Below are 24,786 nucleotides of genomic sequence, written 5' to 3'. Positions count from 1 at the left end.
CTACTATATAGATACAAAAAGCACACAATAATCACATAACGATCCCGACACATATCCCATGGTGACCGGTTCAAAATTGTAGGGCGAGTTCGCGACTTTAGGACGTCTCCCAAGTCTTTACATTAGCTCCTACAACTTCTACCCCGGGTTCATTTTATTTGACTCCCTATGTTCATTGGATTCATTGGTTACGGGTTTCAGGATCGTCGCTCTGATACCATTTTGTAACACCCCCATACTCCAAGTGCCTTACCAGGACCACCTAAGGCATGGAAGTGCTACCATCTCGGTTACCCGAGGCAATGATAATCAAATGACAATGAAGAAACAAAATTTAAATAACAATATAGTTTAAAGTGATTACATGATAAAAACCAAAATTGTAAAACTGAATTACAAGATTCTCAGACGGTCTACTACTAAAACTATCAAAGCTATAAAACATCGTCTGACACAGCGGAAAACTTCTAACTGCCACGTGATGACTCATTCCAGCTATCCCATACGCGTCATATCATACCTGCTCAATAACTGCTCATCACCCCCGAATGGATCACCACAGTTTTTAAAACATTTAAACGGGGTCAGTACTAATCACACAATTTATATAATCCAACAACACAAAGAAACAACACACTCAATCGTCACGCGATATACTCCGAACTCCATCACCAACTCCACAATACGACTACACACTAAAGTGTGTAGCGCCGCCGAGTGCCCATCGCAACAGTCACTCCACGCCGCCAGCTGGGGGACCGCAGCCGTTTCCACCTAATCCCCGCTCATCTCCGTCGAGCGATAAACCCAAATCCATTAATGTGCACATCCCTTCTGTGGCGGGTTCCACAGAAGGCGAATAGTGGGCGTGAAGCCACTCACGCAAGTGACTCCACTCAGCCAGGGACGCGCCCCGAAAAACACAGACAGATACAAACAATCACAACTACTAAACAACAATCAAAACCAACAACCGTCGCAATACTCGTATGATAACAATCAACAAACACAAATCACCACCAACACATTATGGGACTAATGCTGAGTAGGGAAACCCTACCTGGAACGCAATCACTATTCAGACGACCTAGCAGCTGTCTCAAAATCTTTCTTCTATAAACCCTCCTCCTATACACATAATCATACAATCACAATCTAACATCAACAAAACATAGAAAACCCCAAACCCCAAAATTAGGGTTTAACCAACTTTAACAAAACAGTATAAAAATTATATGTAAAGCTTACCCTCGACACAAGGATCACAATGGTGTAAAGACCGATGAAATCCGACACCTCTAGCTCCGGGATTTGCTAATGATGCGATGACAGACAAACTACGTAACTATTTTTCTCCTCACTAAGCTTTTAGAATAGATAAAAGAAACTACGAAAAGTGATGGACAACCTTTTATACTTATCTCGCATCATTAACAAAACCCGACAAAACATTACCCGCAAACCGAGCCACTCGATCGAGTAACTGACGTACTCGATCGAGTGCCGCCTGCTCGGTCGAGTACCAAGGCTACTCGATCGAGTACCCTACAGGTCAGAAACTATTTTAAAAAATGCAAAACACCCCTACTCGACAGAGTAAGGCCCACTCGATAGAGTACCAAGAGGCTCATAAAACCGTAGTATTACACTTGAAAACTCCAAGGAGAGGAAAAAGTATCTCACTTTTAAAGTCGAGGAACTAAACAAGGAACTTGTTGAGGCTAAGAATGTTTCAAAAAATTGGGAGGAAGTCAAAACATTTTAAACTTTCTCACAAATCAGTCCCAAATATGTGATAGGGTTGTCGGTCTCTGTTTTAAATGGAACAGTCAGTCTGACTGTTACATCCAAAAACCAGATCCAACCAAAACCGATTTTCGAAGAAGGAAATATGTTGGTCTTCCCGAGTATATCATTTGCAACTATTGTGGTAAAACCGCTCATGTCTTTAATGCTTACTAGAAGAGACATAATGACATTAACAAGAACATCTAAGTTGTAAAATAAATATGGATTAGAAAAGATATGTTGAGAAATGTAAAGGATAAGAAGGGACCCAAATTCATTTGGGTTCCTAAACTCAAAATCTAATCTTGTGTAGGGCTTGGTGAGAGACAACCGCAATTGGTACTTGGATAGTGGATGTTCTTGTCACATGACGGGATATAGAAGCCAATTCCTCTCACTATAAGCTTATGATGGTAGAAAGGTAACGTTTGGCTACAACAAGAAAGGTGAAATAATAGGCATGGGAAAGGTTGGTAAGTCATCGTTACTTTGTGTCGACAATGTGCAGCTTGTCAAAGGTTTGAAACATAATCTCCTTAACATTTCTCAACTATGTGATAAAGGTAATATTGTGGAATTTGAAACTTGCCTGCTGTGCGGGCTTGCACAAGAAACACATACGCACCTTTTCTTCAGTTGCGTATATAGTCATAGATGCCTGCAACTATTGTCTAATAGTCTGGGATGCCATCTACCCGGACATGATTTCATTGACTGGTGGAATTGCAGGTTTAATGGTTCCAGTGGACAAAAACAGAGTATTGCTTCCTCCTATTTGGCTTTGATGTATGCAATATGGTGGAATAGAAACCAAGCCAGGATTGAAGGTCGTATCCAACATCCTGAATGTTTGGTTGCCGGACTTGCTACTGGGCAAAGGGATTAGTTCTGTTCATTTGTGTTGATCTTTTTTAAGTTGTTGTAGTACGCAATTTGTTGTAAGTTGTGGCTTTGTTAGCCAGTTGGGCATTAAAACGTTGTATGATTGGGTTTATTATTAATATAAGCTTACCTTTTACCAAAAAAAAAATATTGTGGAATTTAGTGCTAACTTGTGTCGAATAATTGATGCCACAACTCATGAAATTATTCTCGAAGGAAGACGTTTTAAAGAAGTCTACTTAACCGACTTAAACACGTTATCCTGTCATACCATGTCATGCATGAGTGTTATGAAAAACGATCCTTGGTTGTGGCATAAAAGGTTTGGACATGTTAGTGCTAAAACTCTTAATACACTTAAGAGACTTGACTTGGTTGAAGGATTTCCTAACATGAAATTTGACTTTCATAAAGGATGTGATGAATGTGCTAGATGTAAACATGTAAGAAGCTCCTTTAAATCCAAAGGAATTGTGAGAACTCTTCGTCCATTATAACTCTTGCATATCGACTTATGTGGACCAATGAGAACTACAAGTAGAGGTGGTAGTCGTTATGTGTGTGTCATTGTTGATGATTATTCTAGGTTTGTTTGGGAACTTTTCTTAAGCTCCAAGGATGAGGCATTTGATGAGTTTTTAATTTGGTTGAAAATGATTCAAAATAAACTTGATTTCAAAATTGTTTCCATAAAAACGGATCATGGAACCGAATTTGAAAACTCATCATTTAGTGCTTATTGTAATGACAATGGTGTAGACCATAATTTTTCGGCTCCTAGAAAACCACAACAAAATGGAGTGGTTCAACGGATGAATATGACTCTTGAAAGTATGGCTAGAACCATGTTGTTGTGTAGTAAATTGCCTAAGAACTTTTGGGCCAAAGCGGTCAACACCGTATGCTATATTCATAACCGAGTCATGATAAGGAGCATAATCAATAAAACACCCTATGAAATTCTACGTGGAAGAAAGCCCAATATTTCATATTTTAGATGCTTTGGGAGCAAATGTTTTGTTCACAACAATGGTAAAGATAACTTGGGAAAATTCGATCCACGTAGTGATGAAGCGGTTTTTATTGGCTATTCCGACCATAGTAAGGCCTATAAAGTTTACAATAAAAGAACCATGTTAATTAAGGAAAGTGTCCATGTCATATTTGATGAATCTAGCATTCTTGGGCAGGTACAAAATGAGAATGAAGATGATGATGAATTTGAGATTGGTCTTGTGCGAAAAGACTTTGTGTTTGCGGATGAGGAAGTTCCAAACAATGACGCCCTACAACAGACAAACGAACTGTTACCTGTTAATGAAAACAACAACTCAGGGGGAACAGTCAGTAACACTGATACTACCTGTTCCTCCTCCCAAGCAGTAATAGACCCAACCACTGTTACATCCACTTTCAGAACAGTAATAGTGCAAGACGCTGTTACTACAGGCGAACACTCAGACCATAATAAAGACTCCTCTTCTAACCAGAAAGTAACAGTCACCGAGACTGTTACATCTGAGGGGGGACAAACCACCATTGTTTCAAGAAGGTGGAAACATCAAAGATCACACCCACTTTCAAATCTCATAAGTGATTTGAACTCTGGAATCAAGGCTAGATCTTCCGTCAACAACCTAGCCTACCTCAACGAATATTGTGCCCACAATGCCTTCCTCTCTCAAATCGAACCCGCTAATGTAACAGTCGCTCTGACTGATGCAGATTGGTTGATTGCAATGCAAGAAGAGTTAAATCAATTCAAGAGAAACGAGGTATGGCAATTGGTTCCTAGACCACCTAATCGTACCGTCGTTGGTAATAGGTGGGTCTTTTACAATAAGCTTGATGATTTCGGTGAAATCGTAAGGAATAAAGCTAGACTAGTGGTGCAAGGTTACAATCAACAAGAAGGAATCGATTATGACGAAACCTATGCACCGATAGCTAGGCTTGAATCCATTCGGTTATTAATAGTTTTTGCGGCTCCCAAAGGCATTAAGCTCCTCCAAATGGATGTCAAAACCGCTTTCTTAAATGGATATTTGGAAGAGGATGTCTTTGTAGAGCAACCTTCGGGCTTTTTAAACAATGATTTTCCTAAACATGTTTTCAAATTAGACAAAACTCTTTATGGTTTAAAATAAGCACCTAGGTGTTGGTATGATAGATTGTCTAAATTTCTCATTCAAAATGGTTTTAGAAGAGGTTCCATAGACAAAACATTGTTTTTGAAGCAACAGTCGGACGAACTGTTGGTTGTCCAAGTATATGTTTATGGCATTATATTTCGTGCAACCAATGAAGTACTCTATGCTTATTTTTCGGAACTAATGAAATCGGAGTTTGAAATGAGTATATGATGGGTGAGTTAGGATTTTTTCTTGGGCTCCAAATTAAGCAATCCAAAGACGGCATCATGATCCATCAACAAAAGTATATTAACGAGATGCTTAAGAAGTTTGGGATGACTAATGAGAACTCATTCCCTACACCTATGATATCTAATTCTAAATTGGACAAAGATGAGAACGGTAAGAGCATTAGTGAAAAGGTGTATTGAGGTATGATTGGATCACTTCTCTATTTAACCGTAAGTCGTCCCGACATTCTTTTTAGCATTTGTTTATGTGCTAGATTCAAATCAAATCCGAAAGAATCTCATTTTAAAGCGGTTAAACGTATTCTTCGATATTTGATTGGAACATAAGAACTTTATTTGTGGTACCCCTTACTTTGTCCTTTTGATCTTATAGGATATTCCGATGCGGACTATGCGGGGTGTAGTGTTGATAAAAAGAGCACTTTCGAAATTGCAACATTCTTGGGTCCTTGTCTAATCTCGTGGGGCTCAAAGAAACAAAACATGGTTGCTCTTTCAAGGGCCGAAAGTGAGTACGTTAGTGTTGCACATTGTTGCTCACAACTTCTTTGGGTAAAGCAACAACTCCTTGAATTTGGTATTATTTATGACTCCGTTCCCATATTGTGTGATAATATGAGTGTAATAAATATATCAAAAAATCCGACCAATATTCTAAGACCAAGCATATTGAGATTCGTCACCATTTTATTCGTGATCACGTAGAAAAAGGGCATATTAAACTTATTTTTTGCAAAACCGAAGATCAAATTGCCGACATATTTACTAAACCACTTGCAAGAGAACAATTTCAAAAACTTAGGTTGCAAATTGGTTTAATTAATTGCATGTAATTTTTGTGTAAATTTAACTAATCCCTCATATGATTGACTAAAACGGGTTTGCTATCTTTTATTCTAGTTTATTCATTCCATGTTATGTCCGTAATCAATAAACCGTGTGTGTGTGTGCTTAATAATAACTCAACCGCATGTCTAGTCTTGTGTTTAATGGTACATAACCTAGTGAATGAGGACACCTCCCCTCTCAAATCAATCCGAATACCAACCCTTTCAACCACCTTTAAATACATGTCTCTTACTCTTCAAATCGCTCAATATCCTTCATTCTCAATACCCAAAGACCTCACCCTTTCATATTCAATTCACTTATATTGCAAAGGTCTATGTGAAATAAAGAACCAAACAACTACATGTTATACATATGCATCAAGAGATGATTAAGAAGTTGGTTGGAAAAATGGAGAATGAAGGGGAAAAAAAAAGTGGAAAGAAATGGGAAGACAATATGAAAAATGTCAAAGTGATTGTAATTATTGGAAACGAGATAGATGCAATTAAGGGCGAACTTCTTGAGAAAAGAAGTAAAGCGAAAGGTTGGGAGAACTAAAAAAGAAGTCACAGTGTATGCCACTGTTGCTATGCTCAAAGGACAAGATCAAATTTGTCAAGAATTTTCATGAAATGAGAGCAACATATAAGAAATTGATGTTCCTTCATCACATATTGAGAACTAAGCAAAATCTAAGAAGTTGATGTTCCTTCATCACATGTTGAGAACTTAGATCGGTGCTTACCTTGGTGGTTTCAAATTTGTACAAAGTCCAATGCAACAGTAGAGATGACTGTGACTTAGACCTTCATTGTTAAACCTCAACCATTTTGCTATCCTCTTCATTATCTTCAAAAACAATGATCAAACTTCCGTACCCTGAATTTGCCCATACTCAAACTTGTCTTGTGCCTTACACCTCTTGTCCCTCTCTCATTATCATTTGGTGGTGTACTAATTAAACTATAGCTTAACCTTGTTAAACTTTGCGTTTGAACTCATGTTTAAACATTTGCTTTGTGTTGACCTTGTTATTATGATGCAACTATGGTTGTCTTTCATGTGACGTCTCATGCATGTTTATTCTGTGTCTAGAGGTAGCCTCTTGCCTTTTTGATGATGTCAAGAGGGGGAAAGGAAAAATTCATGTTCTTTCTACTTGCTTATTGATTAAACTCTTGCTATGTGGTGGACTATATATGTTAGTAATCTTGTTCTAGGATTTGTTTGTTTCTAAAGTCTACATTGCTCTTATTTCTACCCTCGTGACTTATCTTAGACTGGCCACTTAAGGGGGAACTCAATGGGAATATTAATTTTATGGGGCTTGTCATTATCAAAGGGAGAATTTGTTAGGACCTATTTGTTGATGATGACATGCCCAATTTAATCGTGTTTCTAAGTGTACCATTTCAGGAATAATGCAACCTCCTCAAGCAAGAATTTAATCAATGTCAAAGTCAAGATTGGTTAATAATTTGCTACCCAAGATTTAGAGTCGTGTGTGTCAACTAGTGTAAAGGTGAAAGAGTAGATTACTTGCAATGGTAACATTCAAGCCTACCGTTACTCTCGCTAGTAACAGTACGTTTGACTGTTACTTTTGGTCTGTTACACTTGAAGCAAGTCTTTCAATTTCGAGATTTCCTTTTTTAATCAAAATGGCTTTTCATGCATCAGCTTTAAAAGAAGTTTTAAACTTGAAATATTGTAGGATGGTCTTTGGAAAAAGGATATGCAAATTTCCACTTCAAAAGTTTTCCTCAAATATGCTAAAACTTGGCTTTGGATTTTGTAAAACAAAGTTTGCCTTTTTCCATTTTTTCTCAAGATTTGTTTTGATGTGAATGTCTTTCCTCCTTGTTTCTGAAAAGCTAAAGCCTCTTAAGGAAAATTACAAATCCTCTTTTCCTCTTTTCTCTTCTTAGATGGAAGCTCTTTTGGTGCAAACATGGGAAGACCAAAGTCTTTGTTTCTTATCAAATGCTTTGACTCATAAACCCTAGCTTGCTTCCTCTTGTGTGATCCTCTATAAAAGGAGCACTTCCCTTCATTTTGAAAGTAAGACTTTTACCTGAGAAATCAAAGTATTTTGCAAAATCAGTTTTAAGAACTCAAAGCTTTTTATTTGCAAAAATCTTTTAATTCTTCAAGAGTTAGAGTTATTACCATTGTTGCTTCATAGTATTGTACTCTCTAATCTAGAATCGTTTGTACCAATAAGTTGTCTTTCTCAATTTTTTTAAAGAATCAGTTTGAGGAAACTTGGTCTTGTAAACATTCTAGTTAGAGTGTCGAGTTCCTATACGGAGTAGTCTTAGAACTCGTGTCGCAATTGGAGTAGGTTGTTGGTCCTTTTATTGTAAGTGTCTTAAGTAGTCGGAGTAGATCACTTCACTTATTAATAAAAGAAGATTGAATGTAGGCCCTTAGAGTGTTGGCCGAACCAATTCAAAAACCGTTCTGTTGATCTCTGTTCACTTTTATTCCGCTGCAATTTATTCTATTTGTTCTTCATTCACGTTTTAGCTAGCAATAGTCCTGAATACTGTTACTTCAGGTCTGTAGCTTTTACTTCACTTGCCAAGACAAATAAGTAACAGTCAGAACAACTGTCGCTTCCTGATTTCAACAACATACTTTGGCAATCGTGATACACACTTAATCATTCAATTTATTTGATGTATCCATTTAACATTCATATTGTCAATCAACTTACTTTAAAACAATAAAGATTATGTTGAAATTTTCAGTTAAACTCATTCATTGTTTTTTAAACACAACAGTCTGCGATACTGTCGGTTTGGTCTGTTGCTTACAACATTTGCAAAGCCAACTAATAACAGTATGTCTCACTGTTGCTCTAGTCAGTTCAACAATACGCCTTTTAACTTTCATTTCAAAGTAGGTGTGTTTGTTAGATACTTGAGATATCATTTCATTTGACTAACTTAAATCAATTAAGTTTAGTTAAAACTTTTAAAACAATACCTAATTCACCCCCTCCCCCTCTTAAGTACTTAGAATCATAAACTCTTCACTTACTTTGGCAGCTCTTATACTCGAGTCTCTCCATTGAAATCATATTTTTAATTACGAAAGCAAAACTCGTACCCTCAGCTAAACAAAGGCGCAAGTAGCCAAGATGACAAGTCGAAAAGGGCGGATGATCAATGATGCGAGAATACTTGAAAGAATGAAACTTTAAAAGACTAAACTTTATATATATATATATATATATATATATATATATATATATATATATATATATATATATATATATATATATATATATATATATATATATATATATATATATATATATATATATATATATAGAGAGAGAGAGAGAGAGAGAGAGAGAGATGAGTTCAAATGAGTCCACCTAAAATGGTGAGTCCACTAAGTCCTAATCCTAGCCATTGATCTTCTAAGGTTGATGGTTAAGATTTCAAAATTTTGAGATGAAAAATTTAGTGTTTTATAAATGTAACTTTAATTTATGAATGTAACTTTAATTCTGTACAATTATAACTTTAATATTTAAGGTCCTTTTATAAATAAAAATTTAAATTTATGTTATAAAATTTTATTTTAAATATATAAAATTGATTTTTGAGTGTAACTTTAATGTTTTACGAGTGAAACTTTAATGGTAAAATTTGAAACTTTAATTGTTTTAGACAATTTTTAATATAAAAATTTGAATTTATTTAATTTTACTGATTTATAAATATAACATTAATGTTTTACAAGTGAAACTTTTATGGTAAAGATTAAAACTTTAATTTTTGTAGAAATTTTTTAATATAAAAATTTGAATTTATTTAATTTTACTGATTTATAAATACAACTTTAATTTTTTACTAGTAAAACTTTAATGGTAAAAATTGAAACTTTAATTTTTTTTAGATAATTTTAATAAAAAAATTTGAATTTATTTAATTTTACTGATTTACAAATTTAACTTTAATGTTTTACGAATGAAACTTTTATCCTAAAAATTGAAACTTTAATTTTTTTAGACAATTTCTAATATAAAAATTTGAATTTATTTAATTTTACTGATTTATAAATTTTATGTAAATATTGTAATTTTATGATTGTAACTTTATCGTTTTACGATTGTAACTTTAGTCATAATTTTTAAAACTTTTTTTTTAGGAGTGTAACTTTATACTCCCTCCATACCACACCAATGGTAACATTGACAATCTTGGCACTATTCATGATCGTAGAGAATCTTTGATATTATTCTTAATCTATAAAACAAAATATAGTCATGTGAGATCTTGTTTGATTTATCGTCATGAATGCTATAAGAATATCAATTTTTTATAATTTTTAATATTGTGAAACTAAAGATATTCACGTTGCAAAACGTGTCTCGACAAGTGTGAAAAAGTCAATGTTACCATTGGTGTGGTATGGAGGGAGTACTAATTTAAAATTATGTAATTTTAAGTCCTCGGCGAGTATAATTAGTCCATAGTAGAGCATAACTTTAGTCCATATAAGCGTAACTTTTGTCCATACAAGCGTAACTTTTGTCTATTGGCGATTGAAACTTTAATGCTTGCGAGTCATTTTATATAGTCGATCCGCCGCCATCAACACCGCTAACCACCGCCGTTGCCAACCAATAACGACCACCTACTTTGTTGCCCACCTGAACCATCACTAGCCGCTCACCCACACACGACCCACCACCACCTCCATGGTCCACCAGTGACCACCAACAACAATAACCCGAAAAAAAAATCTGAAAAAAAAAGAACAGCAACTCCACCATCGCACCTGCAACAACTCCACCAACGCTCTTCCTGAAAAAAAAAATCTGAAAAAACAAAGAGAATGAGAAAGGAGAAGGGATAGGGACATCAACAACCAACACCCCACCTGACCCACCACTATCGCTACCACCACTTCCACGGTCCAACACCACTAACAACCCAAAACAAGAAAAAAAGCAAATCTGAAAACAACAACCACCAACGCTCTTCCTCTTCTCTCTTCGACTGGAATCGCCAACACCTACCACCACCCTCGCCTGAAAACTCCGGCTGCTATTTTCTCTCTTTTTTCTCGCCCAATATCCCGGCTGCCGCTAGAAATCGTCCATTGAACCCAGATCTGCGACAAAAAAACAAAAAAAATCGCAGATCTGAAAAAAGGGAGAAAATGGAAATAGGAAGAGCGGTGATGGGACGTCGTGGTGGCGGCTACGTGAGCAAAGTAGATAGAGTGGTGGTGTCAGCAAGATGTTGTATGTGGTGGAGGTGGTAGGGTGGTGGTGTGGTGGTGGTCGCGTGGGGCAGTGAGGGATGAGAAAGGAGGGGTGGTATATATATATATATATGTATGTATATATATATATATATATATATGTATATATATATATATGTATGTATATATATATGTATGTATATATATATATATGTATGTATATATATATATATATATATATGTATGTATATATATATATATATATATATATATATATATATATATATATATATATATATATATATATATATGTATGTATGATACCTCCGTGAAAGACATTCTTGCTATCCTGAATCGATGCTTTGAAGGCAGTGATAACTTCTTTTGGTCGGCCTCTTCGTCTGGAAATTACTCAGTTAAGATTGGCTACCACATTGCATCATAAAACACATGGAATACTTCATTTACTCCGAAGGGCCTTTCAAGAGTTCCAGCTGCGTGTATGGGTGTCTTTCAGAAAATCCTATGGAACCTACCAAGGCCGAAAAGCTGGATCATTCTTATTTGGAAAATTCTCCCTGAATCATTGCCGTATGGGGAAGGCTTCTTAAAGAGTGGCTTTGATGGCCCATTTACTTGTGTTCTTTATGATTCACAAGAAACGGAGACGCCTGATCATCTTTTCCGTGATTGTTCATTTGCTAGTAGAGTTTGGGCTGGAAGTGTTGTGGGGATCCGGGCTCAATCAGGGAATAATTTGAACCTCCAGCCTTAGGTTTGCAATTGGCATTATGTTCTTTTTAAGGATGATAACAAACAAGAGGCTTGTTTTTCCATTTTGTGTACTATTTGGACTATTTGGGTGGTAAGGTGCAGAAAGGTCTTTGATAATTCTGAGTGTTCCCTGATTGGTGCCATCTTACTATACCAAGACTCTCTTAAATTGGCTCTTTTTGCCGAGGATAAGAAATCGGGGTCCATAAATTTCCAAACACCATTGGAGGAAGACTTTACTAACCTTAGGAATGGAGTTCTCTTTCCTTTGATCCAGGTTTCTCTTAAATGCTTGCAGTCTCATATTTATGTGGTTGTTGCGTGGTCAAAAGAACTTGTTGCTGGTTTGGGTGGGTGTCATGTTTGATAATGAGGTTGTGTCTGAATTCTGTATCAAAGGAAGTGCTGGGAATGCTAAGCAAGCATAAGCTTTGGCAATTAGGGAGGCCTTGAAGTGGGCGCTCTCTTACAATATCCTTCATGTTACCATTTTCTCTGATTGTCTAGAGGTTCTTGCTCAAGTACTGAAGTATTCTCAACTCAAAGATTGGACTAGGAATACTATTGAAGATATCACTGAATTAGCAGCAAACTTTCACTGCGTTTCTTTTGCTTATATTCCTAGAATTTATAATAAAGCCGCGCATAGGTTAGCTAAGCGTGCTATTAAATTGTAGAACTCGTTAACCCGATTATCGAATATATATATATAATATATATATATATATATATATATATATAGAGAGAGAGAGAGAGAGAGAGAGAGAGTGTGTGTGTGTGTGTGAGTGGGGTTCTATTGAGTCCTTGATATCAATTGAGTCCTTAAGTCCTTATAAGGACCCTTAGATGAAAAAGATCAATGGTTGACATTAAAAGGAAAAGTAGGGCCTCTAGGGTGCCAAAAAAAAGGGAAAATGTGATAAGAGGAGAGAGGGTGTTGCAGGCTGTCATTACTCTTCCCAACACACTGACATCTGACACACACATTAAACCCGCGTAAAATAAAAGCGTATACATAAAACGCACCGTAAATCTTCATCCGGACTCCAATTAACGCGAAACAAAAGCCTAAAATTATTATTTTTTTGAGCCTGTCACAATGGTAGTATTTTTGTATATCATTGAATTTTCGAAATTTACAGTACTGCTCGGTTTTATTCGAGGTTTTTATGAGTATAACTTTGATCTTTTAAGGCTGTTTTGTATCCAAAAAAATTTAATTTATACAATTTTAACATTTTACGAGTGTTACTTTGATACTTTACGAGAATAACTTTAATATTTTAAGGTCAATTTGTATATAAAAATTTGATTTTTTGTAACTTTAGTATTTTAAGGTTGAATTTATGTTATTTTAACACAATTTTATGAGTGTAACTTTGTTCCAAAATTCGTGTAACTTTGGTCGTACATGAGTCTAACTTTGGTCCTTTATGAGTGTAATTTTGGTCCTTCATGAGTATAATTTAAGTCCCACCATTCTCCGCCCTTCATCACCAACCCACACCCACAAAAAAAATTAGATCTGGAAAAAAATAAAACAAGATCTGAAAAAATAAAACATCGAAGTTACACTTTTTAAAACATCAAAGTGACACTTTTGAAACATCAAGGATACACCTTCTAAACATCAAAGTTACACTTTCATAGTCTTCAAGATTACACTTTTAACACTTCAAAGATACACTTTTTATGCTCCTCAAAGTTACACTTTTTAAAACACACAAACCTCTTTAAACAAAATTCAACCGAATTTTCCAGCTACTTTTAAAACATCAGAGTTACACTTTTTAAACATCAAAGTGACATTTTTTAAAACATCAAAGTTACACTTCATAATGCTCAACGTTACACTTTTATAACCCCAAAGTTACACTTTTCATTCCCTAAAGGTTACAAAAAAATTCACAAGAAATATTGACAAAATACTTTTACAAAAGCAAAATATATCAAACCAACAAAATAATTCACAAGAAACAAACACAACCTCTATTTTTCAACATAAACAAGTAATTTAGACAAAATTCTACCGAATTTTCGAGTTATTTTTTAAAACATCGAAGTTACACTTTTTAAACATCAAAGTGACACTTTTTAAAAAGCTCAAAGTTACACTTCATAAAGCTCAAAGTTACACTTTTATAACCCCAAATTTACATTTTTCATACCCTGAAGGTTACAAAAACAATTCACAAGTAAATTGACAAAAACTTTTACCAAAAAACAAAATATATCAAACCAACGTTTCAAACAAGATCCAACAAAATAATTCACAAAAAACAAACAGACAACCTCTATTTTTCAACATAAACAACTAATTTACACAAAATTCAACCGAATTTTCGAGTTACTTTTTAAAACATCAGAGTTACACTTTTTAAACATCAAAGTGACACTTTTTAAAACATCAAAGTTACACTTCATAATGCTCAAGGTTACACTTTTATAACCCCAAAATTACACTTTTTATGTGCTGAAGGTTACACAAAAATTCACAAAACTTTTACAAAAATAAAATAAAATATATCAAACCAACGGTTCAAACAAGAACCAACAAAATAATTCACAAGAAACAAGCACACAAGCCTTTATTTTTCAACATAAACAAGTAATTTAAATAAAATTCAACCGAATTTTCGAGCACAACCAAGCAGTAATGAATATTTAGAAAATTCAATGGTATACAAAAATATCACCATTGCTACGGGCTCGAAAAAATAATAAATTTAGGCTTTTGTTTCGCCTTAATCGTAGTCCGGATGAAGATTTACGAAGTTTTTTATAAAACCGATCCTATTTTATACGGGATTGTATAAAAAAACAAAAATAAGAGAGGAGAATAAGATGAGAGAAAGTGAGTTTTGGTCTGAATGTTTTGAGAATGAATGATAAGAGAGGGAAGAGGAGTACAAATGAATGATGAGAGGCTAGGAGTCTATATGAGAGAGGTAAATAGCTAAACAATTTTTTAATAGTTTTCTTTGCTTTTTTTCTCTTAATCTCAACCATCTATCTCAATAATCCAATGACACATATGGGGACTTGAAACTCAATGCTTTAAGGGGGACTCAATTGATCCCACTTTTATATCCCCCCTTATATAAAAGTGTGCAAGAGTTTTTTAAGGATGTGCATTTTGGCAAAAAATGTGAGATGAATAGTTCAACTTTTTTTTTTGTCTTCTTGTGTCTTGGGCTAGCTAATTGGCCTTGCATTTTGTGATCTGGGCTTATCAGCAAAGGCCTCCTTCTAGAGTATACGGAGTATATCAGAGAATCCTTCATCCCTGCCTTTCGATCTTCGCCCTCCATTCGTCCAACTACTCTCAAACGCTCTCATCATTCCTCTGATCTCAATCCCTTCGTTGCTCTTTCCTCAACCACACACACCTCCACCTTTTCCCTTCACTTTTACTCTCACAAACACTGAATTTGATGATAGCGATAACCTTGATTTTGGTTTCCTTGTTTGATCTTTGGTCTTATTAATGGATTTGTTGTTTGTTTGATCTTCATTTTTTTCCAGATGTTCATGACTGCTCTAAGGCTTGACTTTAAGGTACCCTTTTCCTCTTTTTTTTCCAAATTAGGGTTGATTTTAGTTGATTTAATGCTTGATTTTAGTCGATTTAGTGCATATTAGAGAATCTTACTATTTAGTTATGGACCTTACCTCTACCCCAAGCATACAAAATATCACAGTTGCAAGTCAAATGTTCCTGCAAATGGACTGATTTTCAGGTACGTAACCACTAACCTCAACGGTATTTAATGGAGATGCAATATGTTATTAATACCCCGAGGCTTCATTTCGAGTAATACTTTGTTTCTAAATCATTTACGATTTTTTTTTCAGCCGAATATTCATTTCAAATGTATATAGAGAATTACTTCGAGAAAAAGATTTGGAGTCGAGAATGAAGTTAATCTTCCTTTCTTCGTCTATTTCTTACAGGTAATATCTGAAAGCTTGTCGGAGGAGGAAATCGCTGGATTGAGAGAAATGTTTCAGTCAATGGATACTGATAACAGTGGTACGATAACATTTGAGGAGCTTAAAGCTGGTCTAAGAAGATATGGTTCGAACCTTAAAGATACGGAGATACGGGATCTCATGGATGCGGTAAGGATTCTGTTCTTAGGTGATGATACATTGACACCCTTTTACGGGTTAAATATCACACTCTTTTATGCTATAAATATTATTGGCATAATATGTTCTTTGTTTCTAGCCTTCCAGGCAACTGAAATCAAAATCAGGCAACTGCCTGTTTAACGTAGTTTGGTAGGCGTAATTGTTAAGCCGGTAATAGCTCATTGAGATTTTGTTTATTTCACTTGTGCAACCTAATTTTTATATCTCGGTCGTTGTACTCTGTTAGAAATTTTAGACATGTGGTAATGGTCTCGTCAGTCATCACCTATTTCTTTGTGTTTTCTATACCATCCGTAGGATGTTTTGATCATAGGCATAGAGAATCATTTTATTGGTGGTATTTTTTAGTACTTATGACTAATGTAATAGTTTTGTATTGTTTACTCCATATTATATGGCCTGGTACATTATGATAGGTCATGAAAACAACATTGAAGGTATAAAATCATCATATAATTGACATATTTGGATAATGAAATTCTTATCTGAACAAAATCATCATCTCTCATGTTGAACTTGGCGAATGCAAAAAAATGCGATGCCATAGTTAAACATCTCTATTCTAATTGATCTCGTCTTACAGACTGATATTGGCAACAGTGGTACAATTGATTATTGGAAATTTAAACCTGCAAACATTCATATCGACAATCTTGAGCACGATGAGCGTCTTGGTAGCCGCTTTTCAGAATTCTGAAAAAGATGGAAGCGGATCTATCACAATCGATGAATTCCAGCAAGCCTGCCAAGAATAGGGACTTAATGATCTCTTCCTTGAAGCTATAATTAAAGAGGTGGAGCAAAAAAATGTAAGTTCATCTTCTAACCTATGTTACTCGGACGCAGGTACTTGTTCTGCACAGAGATACATATCCAAGTGTAGGGCACGCCGACACGGGTGTGGAGTTTTTGAAGTGAATTAGAGCCATTTTTGAGAAATATGGCCTAAAGTATTCTGTTATCATAGTGTACTAAATGATTTAGAAACAGTCTTTTCCTCAATTTTGTCATCTGGGTCGCCTTTTAGGGCTCTCTTTCGAGAAGTGTCGGAGTGGCGAGGGAAGGGTATGGCTTCCATAATCGTATCTTTTTGTATTGTGTCATATCAGACACGTGTGCAGCTTCTGTTGGGAAATGTGTCCTCAACAATAGTGCGATCACATGATTTAAATATCATTATTAAATCTCATTTCAAGAATACGGAAGGGATGATACATTACATATATAGTCAACTGGTCCACACATATCGGTAATGATTGGTTGGCTAGAGTTTGACATTACTGTCGTGCGACGGTGGTGATCAGTTGATCCCTTGAGGTCACACCTAAAGGACGATTCACTTAATTAAAAAGGTTAATTAATTGTATACCGATACAGATTAATTAATTCCTTAAAAATTGAACAAATTCAATTTGTGAGAGAGAGTATTGATATCTTATTGTAATGGGATTAAATAAGATTTATTTTAGTAAATAAAATGCTTTATTACTAAAATTGTTTATTGTTTGAGAAACAATAAAGATAAGAATGAATGGTTGATTATAATTACAAGACATTGTGAATTATAATTATATGACCCATTTTATTTACGTGATCAAGTATCACTAGTCAATTTGTTGAAAGTAACTTAATTAATTCATAAAATGATATTTATGTGATAAATATGCATTAAATTAATTAATAACATGTATTATACTACATGTGACATATTGTGTGACAAATGACAAATTGACAAAATAAAATGGTAGTCCATTTTAAGTATATGGACCGAAAATGGAGGGTGTGTTAGTGGGTTTTGGTTGTTTTATTTTATTTGATAAAATAAACATAATGATGCCTACCTACTACTAGTCTTACACCTCTTACACACCTACTATTTTTGAGAAGAGTAAAAGGAAAAGAAATGATGCCAATTTTGGCTCTTCTAACCGTGACACTCCCCCTCCATTGTGGGTTGTTGGTTATTTTATTTTCCTCACACACACATTCATATGATGATAATTCATTCTTACAAAACATGCAAAAGGTTCATGCTTTTCTCTCTTCTCTCTCTTTAATCTTCATCAAAAAGATGAGATTTTAATCCAAATTTGTTCAAAAGATTACTAAAATTATCAAAATAATATATGAGTATTAGTAATCAAATTTAAGGTAAACCACAATATAAACATCTAGTACATGTTAGTTTGTGGGATTAAGGGATTGTCTTGGGTGCTACTAATTGGAGAATCTCTACTTTGGGATTTTTGTATGTTCATCCATTATTGGAAAGCTCAAGAACAAGAGAGAAAGGTGATCTCTCTTGTGCCCATAAACCGAAAATCCATATGTAAGAATAATGCTTCTTCCTTATTTTGTTTTAAAGTTTGCATGCATAAGATCAATCTTTAATTTTATGACAAATTAAATTATAACATATATGAGTATGTTGAATATATAGATCTACTTTTCCTTCAATCGGTATCAGAGAGCCATGGTTGTTTGCATGCAAATCGGTTAAAAGTTTTTCCGAGTTATAAGAATAACATATAAAACTTGAAAATTTGTGTTATTATGATATATCATGAAATTAATTCATGCATGTTAATATTTCTGGTCCTAAAATGTTTTAGGATATTTTGGTTAATTTTACGGATTTTTATTGTTCATATAATACAATAATGGCATTTAAATATGATTTTATGAGTAAAAATGTCATTTTCGGTCTAAAATTAGCTAGGCTTCGAATTTTCGGTTGATTTTTGGATATATTGTCACATATATTATTTTGAGATAACCTATAAATTTTCATAATTTTTAGACTTGTTATGCTCGAAAAATGGATTTTTCATTATTAAATTCGGATTTAAGTGAAAAATAGGTTAATATGAGTTAAATTTCGAATCTGGTCATATAAAATTAATATGTTGTCACATGCAATGTTACAAGATGTGTGTAAAATAATTGGCTATAAAGAAATCTTTTTGCATGATTTATGGATTTTTGAAGAAAAATAGCATAAATAGTGACATTATTAGTGTAAAATTAATAAAAAGCATAATCTATGACTTAGGAAAAACGTCTAATGTTGCATTTTATTACCTTTTTCAGATCTAAAATTGAAAAGTTAATGAATATAATTTTTCCATGTTTTATGATTATTTTATTAAAAAACCGATAAACCGCAACATTGTTTTTCCGGAAAAATTTCGAAATTTTTAACCTAAGATTTTGAACATTATGAGTGTCATGGTATTTTTCCATAATGTTCATGAGTTTAAATTTCAAATTTTGAATTTATTTGAAATTTTGTGATTTATTTGAAGTTTATAGCTTATTTTTGTAATTTTTAGTCCATTAATGAACAATTTTGTAAATATGAGTTAATTATGGTCAAATTATTAGTGAAGACTAAATTTTGAGTCCTAAGAGGTTAGGGTAATTAACTTATGCATAAATATGAATTTATGTATTTTTGTGATTGTAAAATGTTGAAATCACGCAAATCCGTAAAAACCGAGTAATATACGATATTGGCTAATTAAAGGCGATTTAGCATAAAATTGAGCATGTTCATACATATTATAATGCTGCATTTTTCTTTATGATTGTCATAATTTTAATTTATGTAATTTTGAATTATGTAATTTTACTTAGTATGGCCTTAGATTTTAATTGGTATTTCCCGAAATGTATGGGAATATCGATTCGGTTGTAATTTTATTGTGATCTCGTATCACCGTTTTGTAATTTAATAGATTTATTTTATTTTAGTTACAAATGTATAATAGGAAACTATGTAATTTATTATGTAATTTTATTCATTCCGGAGTTCCCAAAGACGGATTTCTTCAAGAATGGCGATACATAAAGACGGTGTTACCTCGAGATGCGTGCCACAACCGAAGTTCAAGGGACCAATGGAGTTGGTTTCCGAATATGTAATAGTTAAATAGTTTTTCTATTTTAGGAAAGGCCATACTAGGATCTATTTATTTTTATGCTTGCATTTTATTTTATGTCGCATGCATCGCTAAATCGCCATAACTAAAACATGCATCCTATTTTATCGAGTTTATCGACCGTGTCAATTCGAATTATCGTACTTCACCGCTTTAGTTCACTTAAAACGTGATAGATAATAAATTGACATGACCTCTCGCTAAAACAATCAATTGAGACATAGCCTTACCAAATAGTAGAAACCAAGAAAACCTATTTCGCGAGGGAGTGCACTTGGCCCTACCGGGGTACAAACCTTGTTACGTAGGGGAAGTGGGTGATGAATGTTAATCCACCGAATTCGTGTTGATAAGGGATGAATCGGCCCTACCGTGCCCAAGTTGATATGGATTTGGATCATGGACACATTTATTCGAAATTTGGATTGAACTCAACAAAAGTTTTTGATAAGGGATGTATCGGCCCTACCGTGCCCTTGTCGAATGTGTTTTGGGCTAAAGATAAATGTTAATGTAATTTTATCGACCAAGAGTTCTAAAAGTAGAATCGATTAAAGAGTTAATCTACCGAGTTATATTGATAAGGGATGAATCGGCCCTACCGTGCCCAAGTTAATATGAATTTGGATCTTGGAATCATTTATCATAGTTGGGTAGAGGTCACTATGTAAATGCTTTACTTGTTACTTACAAGTATTAATGAAATGATAAATGTTAAGTTTTCCACTATTCCGTTGTTATATTGTTCTATTTCTTTACCACAATTCATATACGATATCATTTCGATTCAAAACTCCATTAAAACATCGTAACTAAAGACAATATGAATTTGCTTCTAAAACCTCATATGAACCATTGCTAAGGATCTCTTGTAAAGAGTATAGATTAAAGTTAGTCATTATCAAACAGGTTTTTGATTCTAGACTAACATATCTACTTACAATGGATTGTTTTTCATGTACTTAAATGAATTAAGTACCTTGAAGCGATAAATTGTTTTGGTAATTAGTTTTGTCCAGAATTCGTAATTGACCAAAATAACGCAACCATTTCAATGAAAGTTTTAAGACTAAAACGAACAAATGAAGACTGATCTTCGTGAATTCAATTTTCGCTTCTCAAAGCAAAGACTCATTGAAATAAGTGGGAGCATTCTCTTAAACTGTTAAGATGAGGACGAGGTTCAAGAAGTAAATGGAATTGATACAAGGTAATGTTAAAGGTAAAGTTGTTGAGAATGACGATACTAAACCTATCAATCCCGACCGATAAAGTTTCCATTGTCTTAAATGTTGGACACGAGAAAGGAAACTACCCCAAATTATTGAAGAATCAACAAGTTAGTTGTGGGACATCTAATGGAACCTTCTTCGTTAAATGTTTATTTGATTAAACACAAATTTTGCTAGTATTACTTCGTCAATATTAGAAACCGGTGGTGGTTTTCATCATTATGGTTGATACATAGGATGATTAGAATATGACGACTAGCAACAATGAAGTCAAGAGATAGAGTCATTGTGTACTATATCTAGTTTTCGGTTTGGAGTTGTACTTAATTGTGACTATTAAGTACATAAACTCTAAATAAGAATACAATTTGTTAAAGATACAAAAGAGGTTTCACTTTTGTGACCCTATACACCATGATTTGATGTATGGCTAGCCCATCATCAAGGTGATTATATTCTAAACCAAACTAGAATAATATATCATGAAGATGATGCAAGACTCAAAATTGGCAACCCAAGATTAAACCTTAAAATTTTGGAATGATGAACGCAAAGAGTTATCGAGTACTCTTGAAACCATTAGATTGTTAATGGTATATGCGTATCTTGTATTCAAAGCAATATGTCTCGTGCCTTTTGGTTGAAAAGGAGATCGAGGTTATAAATCTGTAACACTCCGTAATTTCGGACCGTTATTATGTTGCGGAAGTAATTTATTAATCAAGTTGAATTTAATATTAAGGTATTTGAAGTAATAATAATTCAATGAAATATAATTCTATTATATTTTGAAGTAAAGTATTTATTTTGATAGTTTCGATTTAAAAATAGTTTAAACCATGTAAAAACCTTTTATTTCGAAATAAGGGCATATCGGGGAAAATGGCGATTCTTGTGAAAATTGGGCAAACGATTTTGGAAATGGGTCATGTGAGTACTCAATCTTCTTGTAATCTCGTGTTTAAGAACTTTGGCATTGTCGGAATTTGCATTTGACAAACGGTTCTAATTATCGTCGAAATGAGCCAAAACCGACTAATGAAATTCCGCCACATATCCCGCTCCTTTCCCCCTTTTCCACGGCACTCCTTTTTCCCCCTCCTTCCTATTTCTTCCTAAGGTTTCCTTTGTTCCTTTGTTCTTGCCTTTTGACCGAAAATTCACAAAAAATAAAAAAAAAACTTACAATCGTAATTTCATCATAACTTCTTCGTTTCTAGTCCGATTTTCGCAAAATTTATATTTTCGGAATCCTCTCTTCAAGATCTACATCCTAGTATGTTTTAATTTCAGTTTTCATTTTGTCGATTTAAGATGATTTTGGGCATAATTTCGGTTTTAGTAATTATTATTGTGTTTTTGTTGTTTTTAATAGGTGAAGATTATGAGGATGATATAGGGGACTCCTATATAGTAGAGGTTGATGGGTAGCTACTGTTTTTAGGGTTTTCTCAAGGGTTATTTTGCCTTTTTCTAGCTTAAGGTAACATATTTCGAGTTACTCGACGAATAAATGTCACATTCTTTGCTTTTTTGTATGATTTTGTGATTGTTATTTGAGTAGTTTATTTCACATGAAAATATGTGTTAAATTCATGTCTTCTGTATGTTAAGTTCACATATTAGTATGGAAATGAAATGGGAATGATTAATTGATGCTTAAAACGATGTTAAAATGAACAAAAACGGAGAAACGGGGAAAGGGGGTGGCGGCCAAAGACCGCAGCCCACGGCGCCTTTGGGTTGGCCGGGTCGGCCCGTTGCTTGTTTCGCGGTTTTTCATGCGTTGTTCGTCGTTTCGGGCGTATTAATGTTATATTTAGTATAAGTAACATATGGGTAGTCTTATGAAATGAATAATGTTAGTAGTAAATATAATGTTGATGGTAAAGTTATGTTTATATTGGTAGTTGGCACATGTTAGGATAGGTTATAATATGAAATTGTAATGAATAGGCTTAAAATGAATTTTATAGCGATAATTGTAATGTTTGGATGATTATGCCGAAAACTGAGCCTTAGTCCCTTTGATCAATCGATGTCGATCAATTGTGTGATTGGTCGACCGCGATTGAACCCGCACTGCGCAGACTGGGGTTGGGGGTAAAAATTCGGTTGGATGAAAATTATTGTGAAAAATGGATAATTGGCCTTATTCTTGTTTTAGGCCATTTATTATGTTTTTAGTTCACATGTGATGTTGGTTGAATTGAATGGTTTCTTATATTGTAGAAACGGCCTTAGATTCCCTGAAACCTTTAATATTGTTAATATTTCTTGAAATGGAATTGGTATTGAATACTTCTTGCAGGTTGTTGTGTTTGTTATAGATAGGTCTTTATAGTCTTTGACGAGTATATGTTCACTGCTTAATAGCCTTTGTGTTCCTGACTTGGTGGGTTTATATCCAAGTTGGGGCATGACCTCGTTACTTATTTTGAGGGTAAGTGGTCAGCTTAAGTACTAGCCAACCCTTTGGTGGACTCCTTAGGGTACTCACTTTGTTTTTAAAAAAATTGTGGGTCTTGGGTGCGGTAGTGTGTATCCGCATGTCTAGGTCTGCGCAGATTTAGGACTAGGGTTGTGTTGTGTCTTGGCCATGTTTTGATAGAACCTCTGAGCCAAGATACCGGTTCGATTACCTTCCCTACCTCGTGGTATAGACTCGAGTTACAGAGTGACTATTGACGGTGCTAAGAACTTATGCCTGTCTTTGATATATTGCCCTTTCTTGTATGGTGATTTTATGAATTGTAATAGGTGAGATGCAAGCCGGTTACAATTGATAAAGTTTGGATTACTGCTTGTTATATGTTTCACATGATAGTTTAATTTGGTCAGTTTAGTGCTCATATGTTAGAATACTCGATAATTAATTTATTTATGATGTTGTTTACATGTTACATTACATGTTACATTAAATACGACATTTCGTGGCTGGGAGGACTCGAAGTTACTCCCCACTGAATTGTGGCTTTCGTGTTTGTTTAAAATGCGATTGACAGGTTGATGATGATTAAATGGGGTACACGGACGAGCTAGTGAGCAAAAGAACCTTGGACTTAGTTTGGTTATATTTTGTAGTAAACCTTTAAACATATGGTTGTGTTTATATTTTGGAGGGACATATGTCTCCCTCTTTTACTTTGGTTTGTATCACTTTACTCTCGCGACTTTAGCATGGTTATGTAAATTAGTTTGTTAGTATTTGCAGGTTTTGGCACTCTTCATTTGGAAATGTTTGTGAATGGTTTAGAAAAGTTTTTAAAATTACAGGTTTTATTTAGTTGAACCAATTACAAACATATCCTGTCAATTTTTCTGTAGAATTTACGTGTTTATTTATTGCTAAAAATGAGGGTGTCACAAAATCATTGATCCATAATAGGTTGATCATTCTCTTTTACCAACGATTTAAGTTGACGCTACTGTGTTAACTTAATAAGGTAAATAGAAAATCTTTAAAGAAGTTTAAAGAGTTAAAGAAATCACGATTTAGTCGTGATGCGATTATCAAAGTGAAGACTTTGATATAAGCCAATGGAAATGTGATCTAATATCACAAGTTAATCTC

General features: G+C 34.3%; 1 protein-coding gene and 1 long non-coding RNA gene across 5 annotated transcripts; both read left to right on the top strand.

Annotated features, from left to right (window-relative positions):
- The first annotated feature begins 15,031 nt into the window (after positions 1 to 15,031).
- LOC141626983 (calcium-dependent protein kinase 26-like) lies at positions 15,032 to 17,237 on the top strand. 4 transcript variants are annotated; one of them, XR_012536547.1, is made up of 4 exons: positions 15,032 to 15,442; positions 15,569 to 15,624; positions 15,839 to 16,006; positions 16,623 to 17,237. XR_012536547.1 is itself a non-coding variant. In XM_074440521.1 (3 exons), exons 1-3 carry the CDS (start codon positions 15,410 to 15,412, stop codon positions 16,734 to 16,736), a joined length of 315 nt encoding a protein of 104 aa, XP_074296622.1. In that variant the 5' UTR covers positions 15,033 to 15,409; the 3' UTR covers positions 16,737 to 17,237. The 4 variants fall into 4 exon arrangements, 1 of the variants encoding a protein (XP_074296622.1); XR_012536546.1 differs by having other exon boundaries at positions 15,569 to 16,006; XM_074440521.1 differs by lacking the exon at positions 15,569 to 15,624 and having other exon boundaries at positions 15,033 to 15,442.
- Positions 17,238 to 22,389: 5,152 nt separating this feature from the next.
- Positions 22,390 to 24,428, top strand: LOC141633396 (uncharacterized). The gene is made up of 3 exons (XR_012538177.1): positions 22,390 to 22,488; positions 22,588 to 22,695; positions 24,218 to 24,428. It is a non-coding gene; the product is annotated as an uncharacterized LOC141633396 (long non-coding RNA).
- Positions 24,429 to 24,786: the final 358 nt, after the last annotated feature.

This window comes from Silene latifolia, chromosome Y (assembly GCF_048544455.1).
Source record: "Silene latifolia isolate original U9 population chromosome Y, ASM4854445v1, whole genome shotgun sequence".
Classification (NCBI taxonomy): domain Eukaryota; kingdom Viridiplantae; phylum Streptophyta; class Magnoliopsida; order Caryophyllales; family Caryophyllaceae; genus Silene; species Silene latifolia.
This window is presented reverse-complemented; position numbering and strand designations above follow the sequence as displayed.